Source organism: Prionailurus viverrinus, chromosome D4 (assembly GCF_022837055.1).
Source record: "Prionailurus viverrinus isolate Anna chromosome D4, UM_Priviv_1.0, whole genome shotgun sequence".
Taxonomy (NCBI): domain Eukaryota; kingdom Metazoa; phylum Chordata; class Mammalia; order Carnivora; family Felidae; genus Prionailurus; species Prionailurus viverrinus.
The window spans coordinates 31,913,719-31,938,893 of NC_062573.1; the positions used below are offsets into that span (position 1 = coordinate 31,913,719).

A 25,175-nucleotide genomic window follows, 5' to 3' on the forward strand; every position below is an offset into this window, starting at 1 on the left:
TGTATATTCCAGCAGTGCTCCCAACCCTCTCTACCCTGCACCCCCAGTGCTCCAAAGAGGAAGTAATTTACAGGGTGTTCAGGGAGGATTTCCCAAAGGAGGAAGGGGCTTCAACTAATGGGGAGGAAGCAGAGGTGTGTGTTCTGTAGCCAAATCAAGAAAGTACAAGAAATGTTGAGGGTCCCTAATAAACCCATTTGGCTGATGCAGGGCAGAAACTATGGGGAAAGAGACTGTGACACATTCGCTGGAGGGTTGGCTAAATGAATCTCCCTTGAATAATTTTTTTTTCCTTTGGTTCATGCTAGCCTTTTTTTTTTTTTTTTCTTTTTCTAAACATTTATTTATTTTTGAGGGAGAGAAACAGAGTGCCAGTGGAGGAGGGTCAGAGAGAGAGAGACACACAGAATCTGAACCAAGATCCAGGCTCTGAGCTTTTGGCACAGAGCCAGACACGGGGCTCGAACTCAACTGCGAGATCATGACCTGAGCCAAAGTCAGTTGTTCAACTGACTGAGCCACCCCAACGCCCCGCATGCTAGCCTTTAATAATGAATAATCACCTTGTTAATCACCTTTCTCATCTAGACAATTGAGTCACATGCAGTATGATCCCTGATATATTTAGAGCCTGTTCCTATAGCTCTATAGCCTTGGAGGATGAGGAAACCTGAGTTGCTGAGAGCAGAGGTTTGCTGGGAGGTGCCTGATAGGCCAACTACCAGAGGAAAGTTAATAATAAAACAGTCTAGAGGTGCCCAGGTGGCTTAGTTGGTTAAGCGTCCAACTTTGGCTTGGGTCATGATTTCACGGTTTGTGAGTTTAAGACCCATATCGGACTCTGCGCTGGTAGGGCAGAGCCTGCTTGAGATTCTCTCTCTCTCCTCTCGCAAAATAAATAAATAAACTAAAATAATAATAATAGGACAGTCTAGTTATTTCAGTTGGTTCCTACTTTCCTTGAACCCTTCCAAAGCTTGTCCTCCCCACCCCCAAGGCCAATCACTTGAACGGCTGTCATATCACCAAAGGAATAAAAAAGTTCCATGAGCTAAGCATGACTTCCTTTGTCAGTTTACTTGTTTTAAATTTTTTTTTTAATGTTTTTATTTATTTTTGAGACAGAGAGAGACAGAGCATGAGTGGGGCGGGGCAGAGAGAGAGGGAGACACAGAATCCAAAGCAGGCTCCAGGCTCTGAGCTGTCAGCACAGAGCTTGAGGCAGGGCTCGAACTCACGGACTGTGAGATCATGACCTGAGCTGAAGTCAGACCCTTAACTGACTGAGCCACCCAGGCGCCCCCAGTTTACTTGTTTTAAATTGATGCATATTTGATTTCTGATACTTAGGCCTTTGTTTCTCAGGCATGACCCAGAAACCAGCTGCATCACAGTCACTTGAGGTGTGTGCTAAAAATGCAGTTTCCTTATCCCTGCTCCAGTATGGATTCAGGATTTCCCTCAATGAAACCTAGGAATTGACATTTTATTAGTATTTTTTTTAATTTATTTACATCTATTTATTTATTTTCAAGTTATTTTTTCTCAGTACTCTCCACACTCAGTGTGAGGCTCAAACTCATGACCCCGAATTCAAGAGTTGCATACTCTTCCGACTGAGCCAACCAGGTGCCCCTATTTTTTTTTTTTTTTTTTTAAGTAATCTCTATACCCAGCATGGGGCTTGAACTCATAACCCCGAGATCAAGAGTCATATGCTCTACCAACTGAGCCAGCCAGGTACCTGAGGAATTGGCATTTTAGACAAGCTCTCAGGCAATTGTTACATGAATCACTGGATTAGACTTTATGCTATGTAGCAATAATTTTTTTGCTACCTTATTAAATCTAGATCAGTTGTTTGAATCCTCCCTGTATATTCTAAACTATGTTCAGGGCGTAAGTGGGACATTATAGTTGATGGATCTGGAAGAATGTCCTTGTAGGCATCTTGGTTAGTATCTGTTCAGCGCCAGTAGGGTATAATTAGATGTTATTTCTGCACTTTGAGGAAGCCCTTGACAAATGGTTATTTTTCTTTTCTTTTTCAATTATTATTTTTCTGATTTGCCTGTTCCTGATCTCAATTACAGATAAAGCAAGATATTTGCCCATTACTTTTCAAGTCAGATCTTAGCTTAGGACATTAGTTTCCAAGTTTTTGGTCTCTTTTCTAGCAGATTAATATGTAAACATATGTCAGAATATCCACATTTGTTTGTTTTTTGTTTTTTTTTTAAGATTTTATTTTTAAGTAATCTCTATACCCAACTTGGGGCTCAAACTCAACCCCAAGATCAAGAGTCTCCAGCTCTTTTGACTGAGCCAGAATATCCACATTTATACCAACAAATTTGATGATGTCATTTTGTATTGCATATTTAGATTCAAAGATTTGTGGGTTGAGTGTGGGCTCTGTTTCTTATTAACTTTGTGCCTATGGACAAGCTCAAATACCTTCTCTTAAGCCTTTCTTCTCTCACCTTTAAAATAAATGGAGAAAGTAGTACCTGCCTAGCAGGGTCAGGAACAGAATTAAATAAAATGTTATTCAGCACAGTGCCTAAAACATGTGTTTAGCAAATTGTTGATGTAATTAATGGTGGCAGTGAAGAAGAAGTGGCAGTAGTGATTTGTTGGTCCTAGACTTTAGGTTTATTTTTGGCCAGGTTTGGTTGTGCTTAAGGTAAATAGCATTTCTGTACCCTGTAAATGGCTTCTTTCTGTATGATAGTTACATCCCAAGTAGCTTAGACATTTTACAATAATTCATCTAGGGCCACCTGGCTGGCTCAGTCAGTGGAGCATGCCACTCTTGATCTCAGGGTTGTGGGTTCGAGCCCATGTTGGGTGTAGAGATTACTTGAAAATAAAATCTTGAAAGAAAGTATCATCTAAAAATAAATAGATAAATAAATAATTCCTATTGTATTTATTATATTTATATAATAATTTATGTAAGGAAGTACAATTAGGAAATTATATTTAATTTCATTATAGAAGGAATACAGATAAAAGCAAAATATTTTTCTGTGTACAAATTAATACCTAGTTCTGATAAAGATGTGGTGAAACAGGTACATATATACATTGCCACTGAAACCCTTTTTTGACAGCAATTTGGCATTATATTTCAAAAGTCTGGTACATATTAATTATTGAATGAAGAGCCTAAAAATATCATACCCTTTGACCTAATATTTTCAGACTAGGGAATTTATCCATAGGAAGAGAAGTCTTTTTTAATGATATAATCATTGCAAGCTATTTTATCTAAATATTAACAAAAAGAGAATACTTGAATAATTAATGGTAAATCACATCTGCATGATATTATGCAGAAATTAACATAATTATGAAGACTAATAACATGCAAAGCATTTGATATGTTAAATGTAATGAGATACAGAATTCTATCTGTGCTTATTATAGCTGTACACAATTATGCATTGACAAATGAAAAAACAGATTTGAAAAGAGAGGGGGCACCTGGCTGGCTCAGTTGGTGGAGTGTGCAACTCTTGATCTCAGTGTCATGAGCTTGAGCCCCATGTTGGCATAGAGATTAGTTGATAAAAATAAAAAGAGAGGATTCTGAGTGATCTTTCTTGCATTTTTTTTACTTCCGTTATTGTTGATAAAATATTGTTAATAAACTTATTTTTTTTAATGTTACTTCAGCTAGATGAATCTTCTTTTTTCTTAGTCTAAAACAATGGTGGAAGTGGCCTTGTTCATTGCTTGTCTTGTTTACTGACAAAAATTCAGCATAGTTATGTATTATATATCTTTTCTGGGGAGAGGAAGTAAAATACAGTGGTAGGATATATAGCAAAAGGAGTTTCCTTTCTGAGTCACATAAGGATTTTTTTCGAACTCAAAATAGCATCTAGAGAGAAATCTTCCTTCTGAGTGGGCAAATACGCAACCATATTGTCCTTAAGACTTGGTACTATAATGCTCAGAAAGTAAAAGTGAGAGAAATAGGATTATGCAGCCATATCATTGTTTTAACACTGTTATTATTGAAAGCTTATAATTTTTTAATATACCAGATAAGTAATTAATATGTAACTATAATCTCTCTACTTTCCAGTAGTTTAGAGATAAGGCTCCCTGTTAATTCTGAATAGATGGCTTTATAACTAATTAGAAATGCTGTAGGGGAAGAAGAAGCTGAGAATAGAGTTGATTTCAGGGTTGTGAGTTTGAGCCCCGCATTAGGTGTAGAGATTACTTAAAAATAAATCCATAAAAAAAATTTAAAAAGAATACACTTCCAATAAATGACTCTTTAAAAAAATCAGTTTATTGAACTTGTTAGATATAAAATTTGCAAAGAATTATGTCACTTAATTCTAGGATAATTATAAATCCTAGTATGTCCTCCTTCCACAAAAATCATGATTCTAGTGGGAAAATACCAGAATTCAGGATCCCATAGGAAGTATCATTGCTAATTTTAGCAAGTCAGCCCATAGCCACCTTTTGAAGGAACAGTTTATAGTCACAATTCAGAAAGTAAGAGGTCTTGGCATAGCATAGGAGCCTGGATTTAGATACAAGGATGTTCATTGCAGTGTTTTATACTACTGAAAATTTGAACACAGCATAAATGTTTAATAATAGGAGATGCAGGGTGCCTGCTAGCTCAGTTGGAAGAGCATGATTACTTAAAAGAAATCTTTAAAAAATAATAATAGGAAATACATTCAGTAAATGCTAGTATACACATACAGTGAACTACCTTATAGGCATTAAGAAATATGTAGAACTATATCAACTAATTTGGAAAGCTGTTACTGCTGTATTAAATAAAACTGTATAAAATAATATGTGACATCACATTTTACAAATGAAGAAATATACGTAGGCATGTGACTGAGTGTGTAGTAAAGGGCCTGAAAGAAGATACAGAGAGTGAGTGATAGGATTGTGGTGGTTTTTATTTTGTAATACCTGCTTTTCTATGTTTTATAAATTTAGGATGCATTATTTTTGTAATTGGGATCCAAAATGTCCTATTTATTTATTTATTTATGTATTTATTTATTTATTTATTTATTTATTTATAACTTTTACTTATTTTGGGAGAGAGCACGAGTAGGAGAAGAGCAGAGAGAAAGAATTCCAAGCAGGCCCACACTGTTAGTGTCAAGCCCAGTGTGGGGCTCGTACTCACATACCATGAGATCATGACCTGAGCTGAAACCAAGGATCAAAAGCTTAACCGACTGAGCCACCCAGCCTCCCCAGTCCTTTTACTTTAAATAACCACACGATCTCTCCTTTAATATACTTGGAATTAAAACAATGACCTGGGCTTTCTGGTGTCACAACTCTTCTAGGTCCTGAACAGTCTGAAATATTTGTAGCTATGGAGTCTTGATATTGTTCAAGCAGCATATTGAGCTCAGCTGTATCCCCAACCTCCTGTGTGCAGCAGGATGCAGGTGGGCAGGGAACTGGCTTTTACAGGTGGGCTAGACAGAATGCCTGATTTTCCTGGTCATCGTTGGAGTCTTGAATACAACTCATTATCTTGATCCTTTTCTTATATTGTGCAAGTCATATGTGTTCGTTGAGAAAAAAATTAAGGTAACTGGGACTGTGTTTTTGTTTGTTTGTTTGTTTATGTTAATGTTTTATTTATTTTTGAGAGCCAGAGACAGAGTGTGAGTGGGGAGGGGCAGAGAGAGGGAGACCCAGAATCTAAAGCAGGCTCCAGGCTCTGAGCTGTCAGCACAGAGCCCGACGTGGGGCTCAAACCCACAAACTGTGAGATCATGACCTGAGCCGAATTCTGACGTTTAATCAACGAGCCACCCAGGTGCCCCATGTTTTTATGTATTTTGAGAGAAAAGAAGAGAACAAATCCCAAGGATCATGGGGCTCAATCCCAGGTCCACGAGATCATCATCTGAGCCGTTATCAAGAGTCTGAGCTTAGGGGCGCCTGGGTGGCTCAGTCGGTTGAGCGTCTGACTTCGGCTCAGGTCATGATCTCACAGTCCGTGAATTCGAGCCCCACGTTGAGCTCTGTGCTGACAGCTCAGAGCCTGGAGCCTGTTTCAGATTCTGTGTCTCCATCTCTCTCTGAACATCCCCCATTCATGCTCTCTCTCTCTCTCTCTCTCTCTCTCTCTCTCTCTGTCTCAAAAATCAATAAAGGTTAAAAAAAAAAAATTTAAAAAAAAAAAAAAGAGTCTGAGCCAACTGAGCCACTCAGGTGCCCCAGGAATTATGTTTTTAAAAGCTTATTCATTTAGGTGCCTGGCTGGGCCACTCAGTAGAGCATGCACCTTCATCTCAGGGTTGTAAGTTTGAGCCCCACGTTGGGTATAGAGATTACTTAAAAATAAGATTTTTTTTTAAGCTTATTTATTTTATACCATAGCATGAACAGCTTTCCATGTTAATAAATATTCTCTACTCTTTTTTTTTTTCTTTTTTTTAAGTAAACTCTACCCCCAGCAAGGGGCTTGAACTCATGAACCCAAGGTCAGTAATCACATACTCTACTGACTGAGCCAGGCCCATTCTTAAAAGCTGTATAATAGTCCACTGTGTGGCTATACCCAATCCCCTGTGGTGTCTCACTATTTAAAAATTTATTTTATTTATTTATTTTTAAAAGATTTTATTTTAGGAGCACCTGGGTGGCTCTGTTGATCGTCCGACTCTTAGTTTCGGTTCAGGTCACGATCTTGTGGTTTGTGGGTTTGAGCGCTGTGTTGGACTCCGCACTGACAGTGCAGAGCCTGACTGGGATTCTCTCTCTCTCTCTCTCTCTCCTCTTTCTGCCCCGCCCCTGCTTGCATTTGCACACATGCTCTTTCTCTCTCAAAATAAATGAATTAAAAAAAAAAATACTTAAAAAAATATATATATTTTATTTTTTAAGTAATTTCTATACCCCGTATAGGGCTTGAACTCTCAACCCCAAGATCAAGAGTTATATGTTCCACCAACTGAGCCAGCCCGGTGTCCCAAAATTAATACATTTTAGTTAAAACTATTCACCAATCATTATTTCCTTAGCATAAGTTCTTAAAATTGAAATTATAGGCTTTACGTGTGTTGAAATTTTTGATACATATTGTCTGACCATTTTCTGTTGATCTTCTTGGTCTTGGCTCTCTCCTTTGCTCCTACTCATTTTCTTGGTTTGGAATAGGAATGGATTCTTTGATTTTGGTTGTCTTCCATTTACCCAACTTTCAGCAGACTTAGGCTGCCCAGTTGGCTTTTTCTGTCTGACTCAGTATAATTTATCTTGATATCTGTGTAATCTATGTGGATTTGTTTTCCTTTATCCATTAGGCTCCAGCTAAAACACTTCAGAATTTTAGAAGTTTTGTGAGCCCCTTCATTTTATTAAGCTACCTTCATCTTTCTATGTATGCACATTTGTGTGTATCTACGTGTATTATACATGCATTCAGAGATATACTCTCTAATTTTATAAGCTTCCTGATTGTAAGTCCTTTGCTTTCATTTTTTTCCCCTCTGTTCTAGAATGTAAGCTGCAGGGAGCCATTTAGATTCAAACTTACCTTGCCATGCTGCTAGTTCCTGGCAGGGATCCCAGTAGGTTAATGTGGAGCAGCCCCATTCTGGGATTTGTTACAGGAACTGCATGAAGCCTTGGCCCCTTGTCAGAGAGCTTGGGGAAATACTCTGTGGCAGCTCACTCACATCCCTTTCCCTTCCTTTGAAAAAGCAAAAAGTTTCTGTCCTTCACGTGGTGCTTTGTCATTCCTCTGCAAGAGTGAGGTTGGGGGTAAACTCCTGGTTTCCTGGGTCCTGTAGAGACTTAGCTATTAACTTTTTCATTTCCCCTGTATCAGATGTTTTTCATCAAGTGTAGATGAAACTACACCATACAGAACTAAACAAACATTAGAATAGTGTATTGCTGGGCACCTGGGTGACTCAGTTGGTTAAGTGTCTGACTTCAGCTCAGGCCGTGATCTCACAGTTCACGAGTTCAAGCCCCACATTGGGCTCTCTGCTGTCAGCACGGAGCCTGTTTCAGATCTTCTCTGCTCCTCCCCGGCTCATATTCTCTCTCTCAAAAATAAATAAACATTAAAAAAAATAGTGTATATTTTTTAGAGTAGTATATCACTATTAATTGTTACTTGTTAAGCATCAATTATGCGCCAAGCCCTGTGCTAGATGCTTTATGTTTTATTAGATCTTTTAGCAACCCTAGAGGTAGATCTTATTCTATTTTTATAGATGAGAAACAAAATATAGAAAGGTTAAGTGACTTGCCTAAGATCACACAGCTAATAGGTAACAAATTTGAAATTCAAATCTAGATTTCTCAAAACTGGAGTCATTGGACTTAAGACTTTCTTGGACATGAATAGTTGAAACCTTTTCTCCACATCTTTTCTGGATGGCAGAAATGGACCTCTGTATTAAGATAGGAATGGCCACACACACACACGGATAAAAGAATGGGCTGACACAGTGGCTAAAATAATGTTTAGCCTGCCCTCAGATTCCATAAGAGAAACTTGGATCTTTCCAGATTGCAGGTCAGTTTACTCTTGTATCTTATCAAATTCATTACTCTTAGTATACAGAACAGATTCTCTACATCAGTGCTTCTCAAGCATCAGTATACCTAGAGATCTTGGGAAACTCCAGATTCTTATTAAATATGTCTAGGGCAGGGCTTGAGATTCTTGGGTTCCAACAAGCTCCTTTGAATAGCAAGCATCTAGATCAGTGATTATTAAACCTGGGCAATCATTAGATTCACCTGGAGATCCTTGAAAAGAAGTCAGTTTTACAGGCCCCAGAGTTGGAAATTGGAGGCATTTTAGGGTAGGGCCTGGGAATTGTTTTTCTTTCATAGTGTTTCTAAAAAAGAAAACTCCCCAGGTTATTGTGATAATCAATTAGGGAATCATCGGTCTCAAAGGTAGCATGTTATGGATGCATTGTCCCACAAAACAAAAACACAGAGGTATAAGTGGGCAGTTAATTTTGCTTCATTAAACATTTGAGAGGGACTGTGTTGGTTAGAGATCATTTGCTCTAAAAGAGTAAGAAACCCACTCATGGTTGTTTTTGTTTTTTTGGTTTTTTTTTAAATTTTTCTTAAATGTTTTATTTATTTTTGAGAGAGAGAGAACAGGGGAAGGGCAGAGAGACGGGGACAGAAGATCCGAAGCAGGCTCTCTGGCTCTGCACACTGACAGCAGAGAGCCCGACGTCGGGCTCGAACTCACAAACTGTGAAATTATAACCTGAGTCGAAGTCAGACACTTAGCCAACTGAGCCACCCAGGCGCTCCCCCGCTGATGTTTATTGGAAGGGCTAATATGCAAACCCCAAGAGTAGGAAGTATCTCTAGATCTCAGAAGGAAACAGAACTAAGAATTGGAAAGCTGTTAGGAATTAAGGATGTCCGTGCTGTCCCTTTCTGTTCCTTTCTCTCTGGGACTGGCTTTGGTAGAAATTGGTCACCAAGACAGTCTGGTCTAATGCCTCCAAACCAGTTTCACATTCCTGAGAGAATCTGATCAGTCCAATCTAGCCTCTGGATTGGTTCTCCCTGAGCCAGGAGGCCACCTCTGGACAATTCTCTGATCTGGAGATCTGGACTTCAAACGCACCTTAATAGGGCCCCACTCTGAATGCAGGGATATGTGGTCCCCTTAACATTGTTGGTCACACTTCCTGAAAGGTGTCTTCTACAAGTGCTTACTATATAGCTTTGCACTGTTGGGGTAGGATTACAGAACTAAATAAGATAAATCTCCTACTCTTTGAATTGGGAGGGCGTTGTAATTGGGGGAGAGAGACAAAGACTTTAAATTAGTGTTGTGGGTAGAGGGGTATCTGGGAAACCTGCAAGAGAAAAACTTATCCAGCCTGGATATTTAGGGAATATTCAGAGAGGACATACTGAACTGAATCGTGAAAGATAAGTACGTGCTGGCCACATATAGAAAAGAGGGGGAAGTAGTTGTGGCTTTGTGAACAACACGAGCATGAAACAAAATAATTATATTTCATTGAAGATTTTTGGGTGAATAGTAAGTAATAAGCTATTATTTCTAGAGCATGAGGTCCATGGCAGGTTGTAAAGCTAGAGAGAGAGGTTGGGGCCAGATTGAGGAGTCTTGATGCTGTGATAAGGAGTTTAGATTTAGATAAAGAGGAATGAATAGATATTTTTTTTTCTTTTTTTTTTAATGTTTGTTTATTTTTGAGAGAGAGACGGAGCGTGAGTGGAGGACAGACAGAGAGAGAGGGAAACGCAGAATTCAAAGCAGGCTCCAGGCTCTAAGCTGTCAACATAGAGCCTGATGTGGGTCTCGAACTCACGAACTTTGAGATCATGACCTGAACCGAAGTCGGACGCTTAACCGACTGAGCCACCCAGGTGCCCACCAATGGAAATTTTTAACTGATATGGCAGGATTGCCATTTTTGTCAAGATGACGTATTAAAGTGTGGAGAATAGGGGCGCCTGGGTGGCTCAGTCAGTTAAGCGTCTGACTTCGGCTCAGGTTATGATCTCACAGCTTGTGAGTTTGAGCCCCGCGTCGGGCTCTGTGCTGACAGACCAGAGCCTGGAGCCTGCTTCAGATTCTGTGTCTCCCTCTCTCTCTGCCCCCACCCTGCTTGTGCTTTCTGTCTTTCATAAATGAATAAATATTAAAAAAAAAAATTTTAAGTGTGGAGAATAGTTTTGATTTTGGCCTTGCCTGAAAGACCAGTTGCCATTGTCCAGACAGGTGATGAGAAAAAGGATGGAAAGGCAGGTCTAGATTGGATGATGGGAATGTGGGAGGAGTCGAGAAGGAAGGTAATTTGTTTTGCACATTTATTTATTTATTTATTTATTTATTTATTTATTTATTTATTTATTTATTTATTTTGAGAGAGAGAGAGAGAGAGAGAGCATGCACAGGCAGGCAGGGGACTGGCAGAGGGAGAGGAAGAGAGAGAATCTTAAGCAGGCTCCACACCCAGCACTTAAGAAACTGAACCACCCAGGCACCCCTGGACATTATTGAGTTTAAAATGCCTATGGAATACATCAGCAATGGTGCCTGTTAGGCCGGGAATCGGCCTTAAGTAGTTCTCAGGGCTTATATTACAGATTCAGGGGAGGTTGTGCCTCCCCACCCCACTTTCTTTTTAAAATTTTTCCTCAGTCTCTGGCACTCTTTTTTTTTTTTTTTTTAAATGTTTGTTTATTTTGAGAAAGAGACAGAGCATGTGCATGGGAGAGGGGCAGAGGGAGAGAGAGAGAAAATCCCAAGCAGGCTCTGCACTGTCAGCACAAAGCCTGACCCCGGGCTTGATCCCATGAACTGTGAGATCATGACCTTAGTCAAAATCAAGAGTTGGACGCTTAGCTTAACTGACTGAGCCACCCAGGCACTCCAGTGGAGAGAGCTCTTAATAAGACTTCCTGCATCCCTGCCTTACACCAGCATAAATGCATCCTGGACCAAGAGCAGACATGAACGATGTTAGCACATGTGTGTGCCTCACAGTGCTGTCCATGCAGTGGGCAGTAGTGGTTAGTAAACACTTGAGTGAGCAAGCGAAGAGTGACGTGGGCAGTAGGTCCAGGTCCCTTAGATATGGGTGTTGATTAGAACATGACCTCACCTGACTGCATTCCCCTTCACTGACTTGGAAAGACATCCCTATGAATTGTTGGAAGGAAGCAAGTGGGGACATCGTGTAGTACATGCAGTCCTGATTCTGTCAGATTTCACATTCACCTCTTATTTGTGAGGTGAGGTCAGAAGGTTGAGTACCAGAAGGTTAAAGGCTGCCTTATTTGCTCTGCTACTGTTGATTCTTGCAAAGAGGCGCCACCTGCCTCTCAGTAGCTGGGAGCTAACACTCGGATTCCTCATCTGTAAAATGGGACCATCAGAGAGTTCTGGTCTGCTCATCTTTACAGCAGTCTCTGCCCCTCAGCACTGCCCACGTTGGTGTGTCCCGAGCACTGTGGGGCCTCAGCAGCCTCCCCAGCCCCACCGACCCTAGGTGTGGCAACCACAGATGTCCCTGGACATGGCCAGATGTCCCCCAGGGGGACTTTTAAGTAACTGGAAGCCCCCAGCACAGCGTCTGGCATACTCACCAGCCAGGATTTTCCTTTTTCTCTACTGCTGAGGGCATTATCGTGGTGTTTGCTCACCAGGGTTTTAAATTTAAAAAAAAAAAAAAAAGTTGGACGCTTAAGTACCAAGCCATCCAGGCACCTCTCTCCCTGGCACTCTTATTCCAGGTACTCCTTCCCTTATATTTAAATTTAAGGCCTATCTAGTTTCTCCTTTCCTAGACCTTCTTCTGGCACAAGCAGTAGGTTACTTTATACAAAGATTTGACGTGATTTGGCTTCATCACAAGAGCTGCTGAGAGGATTTTAAGCTGACTTCCTACACTAAGGTGTATGACATTAGAGATTATTTCTCTCTCGTGCATAGACACATTGCTAGCTCCTAGAACAGTACTTGGTATTTTAGGTGGTCCTGAACAACTGAGTGAAAGAGTGAATCATTTAATTCTATAAAGAGTTTATTAAAAGACTTGGGATTGTTCTTTCTCTGAGACTGATCTTTTCTGTAAAACATTTCTCTGAGTTAAATCTTGCAGAGTGGCAAGAGGTTAGTTTGGAAAAGAGGTGGAGAAGAGCATTTCAGGCAGAAGCAGCAGCATGAACAAAGGCATGGGGCATGTGAATGGTGTACGTGCTTAGAGAAAAGCAGTGAGATAATTAATAACTCTTACCTTGTCATATGTCTCAGGTCACTCCAGCAAACCTAACATTTATAACACAGTTAATAGTGGTTATGATGATGGGTTCTGGAAATTGTTTACAAGTTTCTCTGCATGGGTAGATAAGAATTAGATATATAAAATAAGTCCAGAATGGTAGAAAACCTTTAGTTGGGTTCTTTAGGTCCATAGTCTAATGAAAGTCCTCTTTGAAGCTGCCCTTTTTTTTTTTTTTAAGTTTGTTTGTTTATTTGTTTATTTATTTATTTATTTATTTATTTATTTATTTATTTATTTTGAGAGTGGGGGAGTGGGAGCGGAGCAAAGAGAGAGGGAAAGAGGAGGAAAAGAAAAGAATCGCAAGCTTGGGACTGGGGCTTGATCTCAGGAACGGTGAAATCAAGAGCCAGATGCTTAACTGACTGAGCTCATCCAGGCACCCCTGAAGCTGTCTTTGAATCCCAGACAGAGTTTACTGCTTGTTAATCTGTGTTCATGCAGTATATTATACCTTTCTCTGTTATATTTCCTTGTTTTCATATTTCATTTGACTAATAACCCTGACTATGCCTTTAACAATTTCTAGGGTCTAACATGTAGTAGAGATTAATTAAAGTTTGATGGATAATTGAATGAATGGATGTTTGTACCCAGGGTTATCCATATTAAAGAGAAACTGTGTCACCTTCTTTATCCCTTTTCTTGTAGCTATTTGTAGTGGATGTGCAGACAAGCCAGATCACCAAGATTCCCATTCTGAAGGACCGGGACCCTGGAGGTGTGACCCAGCAGGGCTGTGGTATCCATGCCATTGAGCTGAATCCCTCCAGAACTCTGTTAGCCACTGGAGGAGACAACCCCAACAGTCTTGCCATTTACCGGCTGCCTACGCTAGATCCTGTGTGTGTGGGTGATGTAAGTTTCCCCAGTAATTGTAGTTAGAGGTAGCCTGTTTTTAAACAGAGCCTGCTAGGTAACATGGACCCTCCTCCCACATGCCCCCTGGGAAGGAATAGTTTCCCCTAGATTTCTGCTAACTCCAGGGGCATGGGGGTGGGGTGAGAGGGTAGAAATATCTGAATGGGGACTGAATTCCCCATAGAGAGTATCTGGTATATTGAGAGTGTTGTTCAATAAAGCAGTGAGCAACACACCTCAGGGTCCAGCACCAGTGGATTTGTGTCTGAATCCACAATGTCTACGTATCTCCCACTGCCCATAGTCCGAGAACAAAGTTTACTAAGTCATTCATTCAGCAACAACTGTTTATTGAGCATTCTATGTCCAATCATTGTTTTGGACACTGGGGACATGCATTGAACAAAACAGATAAAGCCCCACACCTTGTGAAGCCTGTCTTCTAGTGGAGGGAGACATATAAACCAATATATAAACCAGTAAATATTTACCAGCAGTATGTCGGAGTGTGATAAGTGCCATGGAGAAGTGTAAAGGCAGATTAAGGGGATAGAGAGAGTTGGAGAATGCTATTTCAGAGGATGGTCAGAGAAGTCCTCATTGATAAGAATGACATTTAGCAGGGAGACATAAAGGAAATGAGAATACAAGTCATGTTGATGTCTGGAGGAAGAGAGTTCCAGACAGAAGGAACAGCAAAGAGGTCAGTTATAGCTCTTGTACCAGGAAGGTACAAGAGGAGAGTGGTAGGATGAAATTAGGGAGAGAAAAGGTAGGTGATTATGTGTAGGAGCCCCAAATAAGACATCCAGAGGTGGCAGGCCAGAGCGGTGTGTCCACCAGACATGTTCATTGCCCATGGGAATGCCGGTTTTATTCCAGCTTTGAGCTCCTCAAGACAGAAGTTAAAAATTGTGGGATCCTGCCCTATGGGTTAAGATCATCAGAGATCACTTTATCAGTTTTACAAAGATATTTTCAGTCAGACTGTATGCTTTTCAAGAGTATACATTGTAATCCTTATTTTACTAATTTATTTTTTTCCCCTCTCTCTCTGTACCTGTCTGTCACTCTTCCTCTCCAAGGATGGACACAAGGATTGGATCTTTTCCATTGCATGGATCAGTGATACTATGGCGGTATCTGGTAAAATTACCCTTTTGTATGGAGTTTTTGTGTGGCAGGGAGGGAGGGAGGCTAGAAATTGAAAAGGGGTAGTAGTGCAATTGGAAATAGCCCAGAAAACAGACTATCAGCCAGGGGCCAGGAGATCTTATTTGGCTCTTTCTCTTACTTACCATGTGTCCTTGAATAAGTCATTTCCCCTGTATATTCCTGATCTGGAAAGTGGAGTTTTGCTGGCATTCTTCATTTATTATTCATATTCTGCTTTGTTCCCCAAAAGTATGTGTGATGGCATGTTAGCCTCAACATTTCTGGGGTACTTCATTGTGACAATGGTTGTGAAAGTTTTTGGAAAAGTTGATGTGAAGTATTAGGAGCAGTTATTTTCTGTACAATTATATAAAGTGCTTCTTATTGATAAAAGTTGTATAGAATTGGGGGAATTTCTTGGGGCGCCTGGGTGGCTCAGTCGGTTAGGCATCCGACTTCGGCTCAGGTCATGATCTCACACTCCGTGAGTTTGAGCCCCGCTTTGGGCTCTGTGCTGACAGCTCGGAGCCTGGAGCCTGCTTCAGATTCTATGTCTACCTCTCTCTGACCCTCCCCCGTTCACGCTGTGTCTTTCTCTGTCTCAAAAATAAATAAACATTAAAAAAAATTAAAAAAAAAAAAAAAGAATTGGGGGAATTTCTTTCCCAGGGGTAGAAGTCAGAAAAAAACACAGGGAAATTAGTGTAGAGAAGATAATAAAGAGATACACAAATGCTTTCTGGATTACCCACAGCAGCCTACAAAGTAGGCTGAGAGTGCTACAGTTTTGCTGGGTACCCATATGTAAAAATCCAATCCCCAGTTCTAGATTCCCAAATAAAAATAATCATAATGGTTGCTAAATTAAGTACCTCATATCTGTTATTTCTTATAATTCTCAGAATAATACTAAAAGGTTTGCATTATTAGCCTCATTTCACAAATGAGAAACTTTATATTCTGAGAGTTTATTATAACTTGCCAAAGGCCACATGAATAGTGACAGATGGACTCAGGATCTGAATCCAGGTCTGATTTCAAAGCCCATGCTTAGAACTGCTACTAACAAAGCTCAGGGAACATAAATATTTCCTCTTTCAATTCTTCACAAGGCAATAGAAAGCAGCCAAGAAGGAAGATAAATCTAATGAAGAAACATAGTTACAGGTCAGAATTACCCAGGAGTGGTTCAGAAGCTTTTGAATTCCCTGTCATTTGCCTCCCTGGGGAATGAGAGCTGTTTGAAGGCAGAGGCCGAGTCCTGTCATCTTTATAACAGGGATTGCCTGTATGACAGTAACCTGCACTAAATGTTGTTGGGAGCCAGGACTTGGCTTTGCTTTGGGAGCCTCTCATCTCTCCTTGAGATACCCTGCCAACATCCTATGTTTTCAAGCTGCTAACTCCCAAGTCTACATTTTCTGAACCGTATAGCAGGTTTTAAGAACATGGGCTTTGGGGGCACCTCGGTGGCTCAGTTGGTTAAGCACCTGACTCTTGATTTTGGCTCAGGTCGTGATCTCATGGTTTGTGGGTTCAAGCCCTGTGTCAGGCTCTACATGGGCAACTTGAACCCTGCTTGGGATTCTGTCTCCCTGTCTCTCTCTGCACTTCCCCCACTGACACTCTCTTTGTCTCTCTCTCTCTAAAATAAACGTTTTTATAAAAAGGTCATTGGTAGGATTAAATGAAGTAATACATAGTTGCTGCTGTATTAAAAATGCCCAATACTTGTTAACCATTGTTAATGTTCAGCTTGATGATGAATATCAACCCCTGAACATTCCACCTCAGACTCCGCACATTCATACTCATCATCTTTCTTCCAAGATCCCCTCCTCTCCAAGGACATATATTTGTGAATGCTCCCACCTTCCACACAAAGGTGCACAACCAGAAAACTAAAACTCCTCTTAGGGTCTTCAGTCTCCTTAGATTACCAAGCCATGTTTATACTGCTTTTTAAAGTATGTCTTATAGGGGCGCCTGGGTGGCGCAGTCGGTTAAGCGTCCGACTTCAGCCAGGTCACAATCTTGCGGTCCGTGAGTTCGAGCCCCGCGTCGGGCTCTGGGCTGATGGCTCAGAGCCTGGAGCCTGTTTCCGATTCTGTGTCTCCCTCTCTCTCTGCCCCTCCCCCGTTCATGCTCTGTCTCTCTCTGTCCCAAAAATAAATAAATAAAAATAAAATAAAATAAAATAAAGTATGTCTTATAAACATTGTATGTCACCTATACTTAAGTAATTAAAAAAAAAAACCCTTATATACAATTTCTTTTTTTTTTTTTTTTTTTTAACGTTTTATTTATTTTTGAGACAGGGAGAGACAGAGCATGAACAGGGGAGGGTCAGAGAGAGGGAGACACAGAATCTGAAATAGGCTCCAGGCTCTGAGCTGTCAGCACAGAACCCGACGTCGGCCTCGAACTCACGGACCGTGAGATCATGACCTGAGCCGAAGTCGGCCGCTTAACCGACCACCCAGGCGCCCCTACAATTTGTTTTCTATGCTAGAGTGCTCATCATCTATATCTTGAATTACCCCTAATATCCTTCCATATTTTCTCTCTGCTTCTGTACTTGTCTTCTCTAATCCAATCTTCATGATGCTGCCCAACTAGTTCTTTAAATAATTTTTCTTTATTTTAAAAGTAATAGGTGTTAATCATAAGAAATTTTTAAAATATAGATAAACAGAAAAGGAAATAAGAACTACCCTCAATATCTCTACCCAGAGATAACTACTATTAATATTTTGAAATATAATATTAAAATAATAGTCATTTTTCAGTACATATTTTTAGTTGGTTAAAATGGATGAATGATGAATATATGGATAGATGTACCTACCAAGTATAATAAAATGTTGATAGAATACAGTTCATTGTAAAATTCTGTCAACATTTCAGTATGCTTGAATTTTTCATAATAAAACTTGTATAGTTTTTTTTTTAATGTTTATTTATTATTAAGAGACAGAGCATGAGCATGGGAAGGGCAGAGAAAGAGGGAGACACAGAATCTGAAGCAGGCCCCAGGCTCTGAGCTGTTAGCACAGAGCCTGACACAGGGCTCGAACTCACAAACTGCGAGATCATGACCTGAGCTGAAGTCAGACACTTAACCGACTGAGCCACTCAGGCACCCCAAAACTTGTACAGATTTATTTTTTAATTTGCATTATAAACCATGCATAGTTCTTTGGATGTGTCCTTCTCTCTCTGGCCTTTTCTAGATTTCATATGTAATAAAACCTCTGCTTTGAATCACTGTCCATAAGCGTTATGATGCAAACATATTGGTGGCACCTGGCTGGCTCAGTCTGTAAAGCATGTGACTCTTGATGTCGGGGTTGTAGGTTTGAGCCCTGTGTTGGGTGTAGAGATTTCTTGAAAATAAAATCTTTAAAAGAAAAGATGCACACAAATTGGATGGTATTTCTCTCATGTTAGATAATTTTTACTATGAAACATTCGTGAGATTTGCAATATGGGAAGGATATCTTCTAGTCTAAAGGAGAGTTGGCAAATAACTTTACTGGAAAGGAATTTTAAAACATGATTTTTTTTTTGAAATTTATTTATTTTGAGAAAGAGTGAATGTGCTCGTGTGCATGCAGGCAACAGAGAAGCAGAGAGAGAATCCCAAACAGGCTCTGTACTATCAGTGTAGAACTCAGTTTGGGGCTTGAGCTCATAAACTTTAAATCATGAACTGAGCCAAAATCAAGAGTGGACGCTCAACAACTGAACCACCCAGGCACCCCTAAGACGGGATTTTTTTTTTTTTTTTAATATTTCTTTGAGAGAGAGAGAGAGCAGGGGAGGGGCAGAGAGAGAGGGAGACACAGAATCCGAAGCAGGCTCCAGGCTCTGAGCTGTCAGCAGTCATAGACCTCGAGATCACATGACCTGAGCCGAAGTCGAACGCTTAACCGACTGAGCCACCCAGGCACCCCAAAACAGGATTTTTTTTAATGGTTTTTGATTTTCTATTTTATGACTATAACACAGCCTTATTCTTATAGGACATACAGATTGTTCTGAATAAACATCTTTTTGTATGTGTCTTATGATAGATAGTGCATTATTCCTAGATGGGAACACACACTTTCTGGTTTTTGCTGCAGATGCTCAGTTGTCCTCCAGAAAGATGGTCCCATTTAAGCTTGCCACCAGCAATGTATTCAGGGCTCAGTTCAAAGAAAAGTGTTTTTAGTTTTTTAAGTGCTTCATTATTGTTTGCTAAGGAAAACTATGTTTTTAAGTATTCATTTTCTGCAGAATGCTCATCCTTTTTTTTTTTTTTTTTTTAAGTCATCTCCACACCTAACATGAGTCAAGAGTTAGTAGCATGCTCTACTGACTGAGACAGCCAGGTGCCTCGAACTTGCATTCTTTTTTTAAAGGTTTTTGTTTTTTGTTTTTTGTTTTTAAGTTTATTTTTGAGAGGGTGGGGAGGGGCAGAGAGAGAGGGAGACACAGAATCTGAAGCAGGTTCTAGGTTCTGAGCTGTCAAGCACAGGGCTCAATGTGGGGCTCAAGCCCACAAACTGTGAGATCATGACCTGAGCCAAAGTGGGATGCTTAACCCACTGAGCTGCCCAGGTGCCCCCAAACATTCTTAATATGGGAATTATGGTCCCTATAGGTCCATGGAAAGCCTTCAAGAGGTTCATGAACCTCCCTAAAATTGAATGTACAATGTGGTATTTTGTGTAGTTTTCTAGAGAAAGGGGTTTTTAACATTCCTAAGTCTCTCAGAGGCATACAAGACTCAGAAGACATTAAGCACTGTTGCTGTAAGGTGGAGGTTCCCAAACTCTACTGCCCAGCAGACATCACCTGTGCATGCCCAAGTGACCTAAGCATTTGGCTTGGAAAATTACTGAGCTTTCTCAAACTATAATTCTCTTGAAAAATCTCACCAATGGTTAAAGGTTATATTATAACTCCTATACCTTAGTTGAATCATCCTTTTGATGTAACTATTAAAATGTATGCTGTTCTGTTTTGTGGTGGGCCACCTGACCAAGCTTCAGCACATATGAGGATGATGCCCAGAGAGCTAGACTAAGAAAGCCCATCTTGGTTTCTGTAGGACTGTCCCATAGAGATTTGAGTATGTCTGACATCTGTGGTTTCCTTGCTCTGTAGGCTCACGTGATGGCTCTATGGGACTCTGGGAGGTGACAGACGATGTGTTGACCAAAAGTGATGCAAGGCACAATGTGTCACGGGTCCCTGTGTATGCTCACATCACTCACAAGGCCTTAAAGGACATTCCCAAGGAGGACACAAATCCTGACAACTGCAAGGTCCGGGCTCTGGCCTTCAACAACAAAAATAAGGTATGACCTTGCCAAAGAGGAAGCCTATTTCTCTTCCTTCAGCTTCTTGGCTTAAATCTTGTAAGATTCACTTCCCTTCTCTTTCCAAGTCAGTCCTTGTAACATAGCTTAGTTCTAACCCTATGGAGAATTGAAGGCTGAGGGACGCTGGTGAGAAATTCTGAGATTATAAAACCCATCCCTTGCATTGAGCTCTGCAGTATTTCTCTGGATGGTCCATATTTGTAGGTCAGCCTCTCAGAGTTTCCCCAGGGCCACTCTGATTTGACTGTCTCTCATTTGCACATGCCTTTGCAAGTGCTCTATTTTGGGTGTGATTTTCATATGTGCCTCTGAAAATGATCACTTTTTTGTCTTTGGTATTCAGGTTCTTTTCATTCTTCACTGCCTCTTATCAACACTCCCAGCAGGTCTTACCTAATCATTGAGTCAGATCTGAAACTGGCGGTATTGAATGTTAGGGTGGATACTCAGAGCCAGAAGAGGAGAAAAGCTCCCCAAATCTGAATCAGGCCACATTTGAAAGATAGTTCCCTTAGCCTCCTATCTCCTGTCCATAGTTATGGCTTAGAGGTAGATTTAGATCCTCCAATCATAGAAGCTTTCACACTGAGATTTATGAAACTGTCCTTCATGTGTGTGCTCTGCTATAACTATCCAACGAGATGTCATGGGAATGATTACATAGTAGGAACTTTCTGAACCGTAGGTATTTATATTACTGCTAGAACCTGGCTGGCTTCTTGAGTTCTCCCAAGAAGCAGCCTTGATTTAATATTCTATCCAGCTGCATGCCATAGAGTGAGATGATGGACTAACAATTAACAATCCCTGGCCCCCCCTGCTGGAATCCTCATGGGATAAGAATGAACAATGGGAGGACCCCAACCTTCAGGGTCTTCCCCTGCTTACTATTGTATATTAGTTGCTACAGATTGAAATATAACCTATTTTTTTCATTGCTCTTGTAGGAATTGGGAGCAGTGTCTCTGGATGGTTACTTTCATCTCTGGAAGGCTGAAAATACACTGTCTAAGGTGTGATGAACATGACTTAGTGGTTTTACCTAAAAATTTACTTTTTGGTTAAAATACTCTCCCTAAGCCTTTTCATTCTGTGTAAAGCATCAGTTTTCCAAGGGTCTGGCCATGTTATTGCACAGTGCATGGAATTCTGAGTCTGATGTGCCTCTTTTAAGTCTTTTAAAGAGATCAGAGGTGGTGATTCTTTCACATTGCAAGGACTTACTGAAAGACTCCTTTAACTAGCAGTCCTCCAATCCACAAGGCATTTAAGTATTTAGTTATGGATTATTGGCCATTTGGCATGTCATAAGGGCAGGAGAACCTAAAAGTTAGGAATCACTGGCAACTGAAAATTAATTAAACTAATATAAACCATCTTTGAAATAATAGGTAATGAGAAGATTTACAATCTTTACAAGCAACTGTTGCATAAAGTCAAATCTGTCTGTGGGTTATTTGCCCTCTTCTTGTCCCAGAGGCCTTTGCTGCCTATTACTTCTGTGATAGACTCGTCCTCAAGAAGAAGCAGAGCTTCAGGAATTACTGACTCCTTCATGTGAAGCAGCCTTTGAGCTCCGCTGACCTTGCTTGGTGCCTTACATGCAGTTGGCACCTGCTGAGGACTGACTTAAGGGTTAAGGCTGACTGGTGTTCCCTAGGGTTGAGCCAGGCCCATGAGTGTGCTTTCTGTAGTGTACAACTCTCATACAATTGGGAACCTAGGCTGAGGATAGCCAGAAATTAGCCCCTTTATCTGAAGAGTAGTGAGGAGGGTGGTGGCAGAGAGGGTGCTGGCAGAGAACACAATGTGACCTTGGCTTTTGTGCCCTGGGGTTACCCCTGGAAATAACCTGTAGGTCTAGGCTTTTCTGCTTCTGATTATTTAATTCCAGCTTAACCTTTTTTCCCCTAATCAGTCCTCTTCAGTATTAGATCTTATTTCTTATTAACAGTCACCCTCTCTTTCTCTTATTTACTTAGGGGTGGAACAGGGCATTATTTCCTTAATCAGGGCTTGTCTTTTTGTCTCTGACTTTGTGTGGCTTGTGTATGAAGGAAACCCACACAGGTGGGCATCTAAAAACAGTGCCCTATAGTACACTCTCTGGTATTGCCATGGGTGCATCATTTCCTCTCTCTGTTTCAGCTCCTCTCCACCAAACTGCCATATTGCCGTGAGAATGTGTGCCTGGCCTATGGTAGTGAATGGTCGGTGTATGCAGTGGGCTCCCAAGCTCATGTCTCCTTCTTGGATCCACGGCAGCCATCATACAACGTCAAGTCTGTTTGCTCCAGGGAGCGAGGCAGTGGTAAGAGTCCTGGTATGCCCCTGAGGCTTATAGCTGCATTGCAGATGGGTTTTGAATTTCAGTTTCTGTGTTGATTTCCAAACAACAATCGTGATCTTTATGGAACCTGGTGTTTGGTAACACATGGAGGGAGCTTAAATACTCGCAGATGGCAACAGAGCTTCAAACACCACAGACAAATTTGTGGCCACAGAAGCCTCAGTGGAAACCAACAGTCAGGATATTGGTGGTTTTCTTATTTCTTCATAGATCTTGACTTTCTGCCCTGTGGTAGTTTTTTGCTGGTGCCCCATCTGAACTGTAAAAATCATTTTATGCCAAGGGATGATGTACAGTGAGGAGTTTACAGAGGGCATGAGGAAACATTTGAGGGTGATGGATATATTAGTTATTTTGATTGTGGTGATAGTGTCATGGGTATATACATATGTTAAAACTTCAGATTGTGATTTTAAATATGTACAGTGTATTGTTTGTCAGTTATACCTCAGTAAAGCTGAAGTAGTTCTGATCACTGGGTGAGTTGTAGCTTCAGCCTCCCATCTTTTATAGCATATTTCCTCTGAGAGCACTCTTTCTTTATCAAGGAATAAAAAGATTATGTTTGTGCTGTACTTTAAGATTTCAGTATATCTTTATCTGACATGTTATTTCATCTTACCTAGAACCCTGTAAAAAGCAGGTAGGAAAAGGTAAGTTTAGTGTTAATAACTCTGTTTTATAGATGAGGTGACTGAGACTCAGAGCATTTAAATTCCATGCTCAGTATCTTCTGGATTGGTGGAAGAACAGCCAGGGACTAGAATACAGATTATTCAAGTTAACAGAGTGTATTTTCTTCATCTCACTTTCTTCCCCTTCTCATGCAAAAATGTAACTACATTATCCTGGGAGTCCTAAAAGGCACAATAAGAATTACAGTTTAGCCTCTTTCTTTCAAGAAGTGTTTATTTTCATTCAGATATTGCAAAAGTGGCTTTTGTTTGGGGTTTGTTTTCAATTTTAGTTAAGATGCTCATGTTTCAGTGCAGAGAGAATAATGTGTGTAATGAGAGTTTTAAGGGGAAGAGTGATTAGGGTTGGCTGGAATGATGTCTGCAATGAAAAGCTTTAAGAAGGGCGCCTGGCTTGGTGGGTGGAGCATGTGACTCTTGATCTTGGTGTTGTGGGTTCAAGCCCCATGTTGGGTGTAGAGATTAGTTAAAAAAAATGTGTTTAAGTTTTAGGGGTACCTGGGTGGCTCAGTTGGTTAAGTGACCGACTCTTGATTTTGGCTTAGGTCATGAGACTCATGTCGGGCTTCACTCTGAATGTGGAGCCTGCTTGGGATCCTCTCTGTCCATCTCTCTCTCTCTCTCTCTGCCCCTTCTCTGCTCTTTCTCTCTCTCTCAAAATAAATAAATAAACATTTTTTAAAAATTAAAAAAAATGAGGGGCGCCTGGGTAGCTCAGTCGGTTAAGCATCCGACTTTGGCTCAGGTCATGATCTCGCGGTCCGTGGGTTCAAGCCCCGCATCGGGCTCTGTGCTGACAGCTCAGAGCCTGGAGCCTGTTTCGGATTCTGTGTCTCCCTCTCTCTCTGACCGTCCCCCGTTCATGCTCTGTCTCTCTGTCTCATAAATAAATAAATGTTAAAAAAAAAAAAAATGTTGAAAAAATTTTTAAAAATGAGTCTTAAAAAAATAAAGCTTTAATAAGATATTTTGGTTACTGTTACAGGAGTAGCTTTCATAACTAATAAGAAAATACTGATTCCACAAATATTATCAAGCACTTCCTGTGTGCCAAGAGACATCTTCGTACCCCATACACTTCTTTGATCCACAGACACAGTACCAGATAAAGACCTCTTGCAGTGTCAGATAGGGGTTTTAGGTCAGATAGGAAGAAGTCCTTATTAATATAATGATATATAAATATGCAGGTTACCCTATTTCAGTACAGGTTTGAAACACAGTGGAGAAGTTATGAGTTTACATATAACAGTTTAGAGTTATGAAAGATGACTCCACAGTAAGTCTAGGGGAGGCAGGAAGGTTCAGGGCACAGTTAAGGTCTTAGGCTAAAAGATCTTAGGCATCATTTGGTCTCTGGCACTTCCCTAAGGTTTATGGGAAGGTCCCTGTTAGTGCATGGATTGGCAGTGTGGCATCAGCATTCTAAGGCTTTTGCATGAGATATACCTGCCATGGGAAAGGCACTGTCTGGTATGTGGGTGCCATGTGAACTCAGTGCTGGAGAAATTCAGGTAGTCAGACCATCAAGTGCATATTCTCCCTACTCATTGCCCTTTCCTTTTTTCTCTCTCAGGGATCCGATCAGTGAGCTTTTATGAGCATATCATCACTGTGGGCACAGGGCAGGGTTCCCTGCTGTTCTATGACATCCGAGCTCAGAGATTCCTGGAAGAGAGGCTCTCAGCTTGTTATGGGTCTAAGCCCAGACTAGCAGGGGAGAATTTGAAACTAACCACTGGCAAGGGCTGGCTGGTGAGTAAGACCGTGCCTGACATGGTTACTGAACAGTGACAGAAAAATTGTCTTCAGTCTACCCATCTGCTCCCACCCCCACTGATAACACCAGCTAGTCACATACTTTTTCACTGGTAAGAGGTACTCCTTAGAGCAGAGAAAGGCACTTTGCCTTGAT

General features: G+C 40.7%; 1 protein-coding gene across 2 annotated transcripts in view; it reads left to right on the forward strand.

Moving 5' to 3' along the window:
• Positions 1–25,175, forward strand: part of DCAF12 (DDB1 and CUL4 associated factor 12) — a 37,973-nt gene that overhangs the window by 10,242 nt on the left and 2,556 nt on the right. For both annotated transcript variants that reach the window (XM_047830743.1, XM_047830744.1), the window contains exons 3-8: positions 13,479–13,685; positions 14,774–14,834; positions 19,998–20,191; positions 21,163–21,228; positions 22,364–22,526; positions 24,837–25,015. In XM_047830743.1, coding sequence (XP_047686699.1) covers positions 13,479–13,685; positions 14,774–14,834; positions 19,998–20,191; positions 21,163–21,228; positions 22,364–22,526; positions 24,837–25,015 — 870 coding nt within the window. The remainder of the gene's footprint in view (positions 1–13,478; positions 13,686–14,773; positions 14,835–19,997; positions 20,192–21,162; positions 21,229–22,363; positions 22,527–24,836; positions 25,016–25,175) is intronic.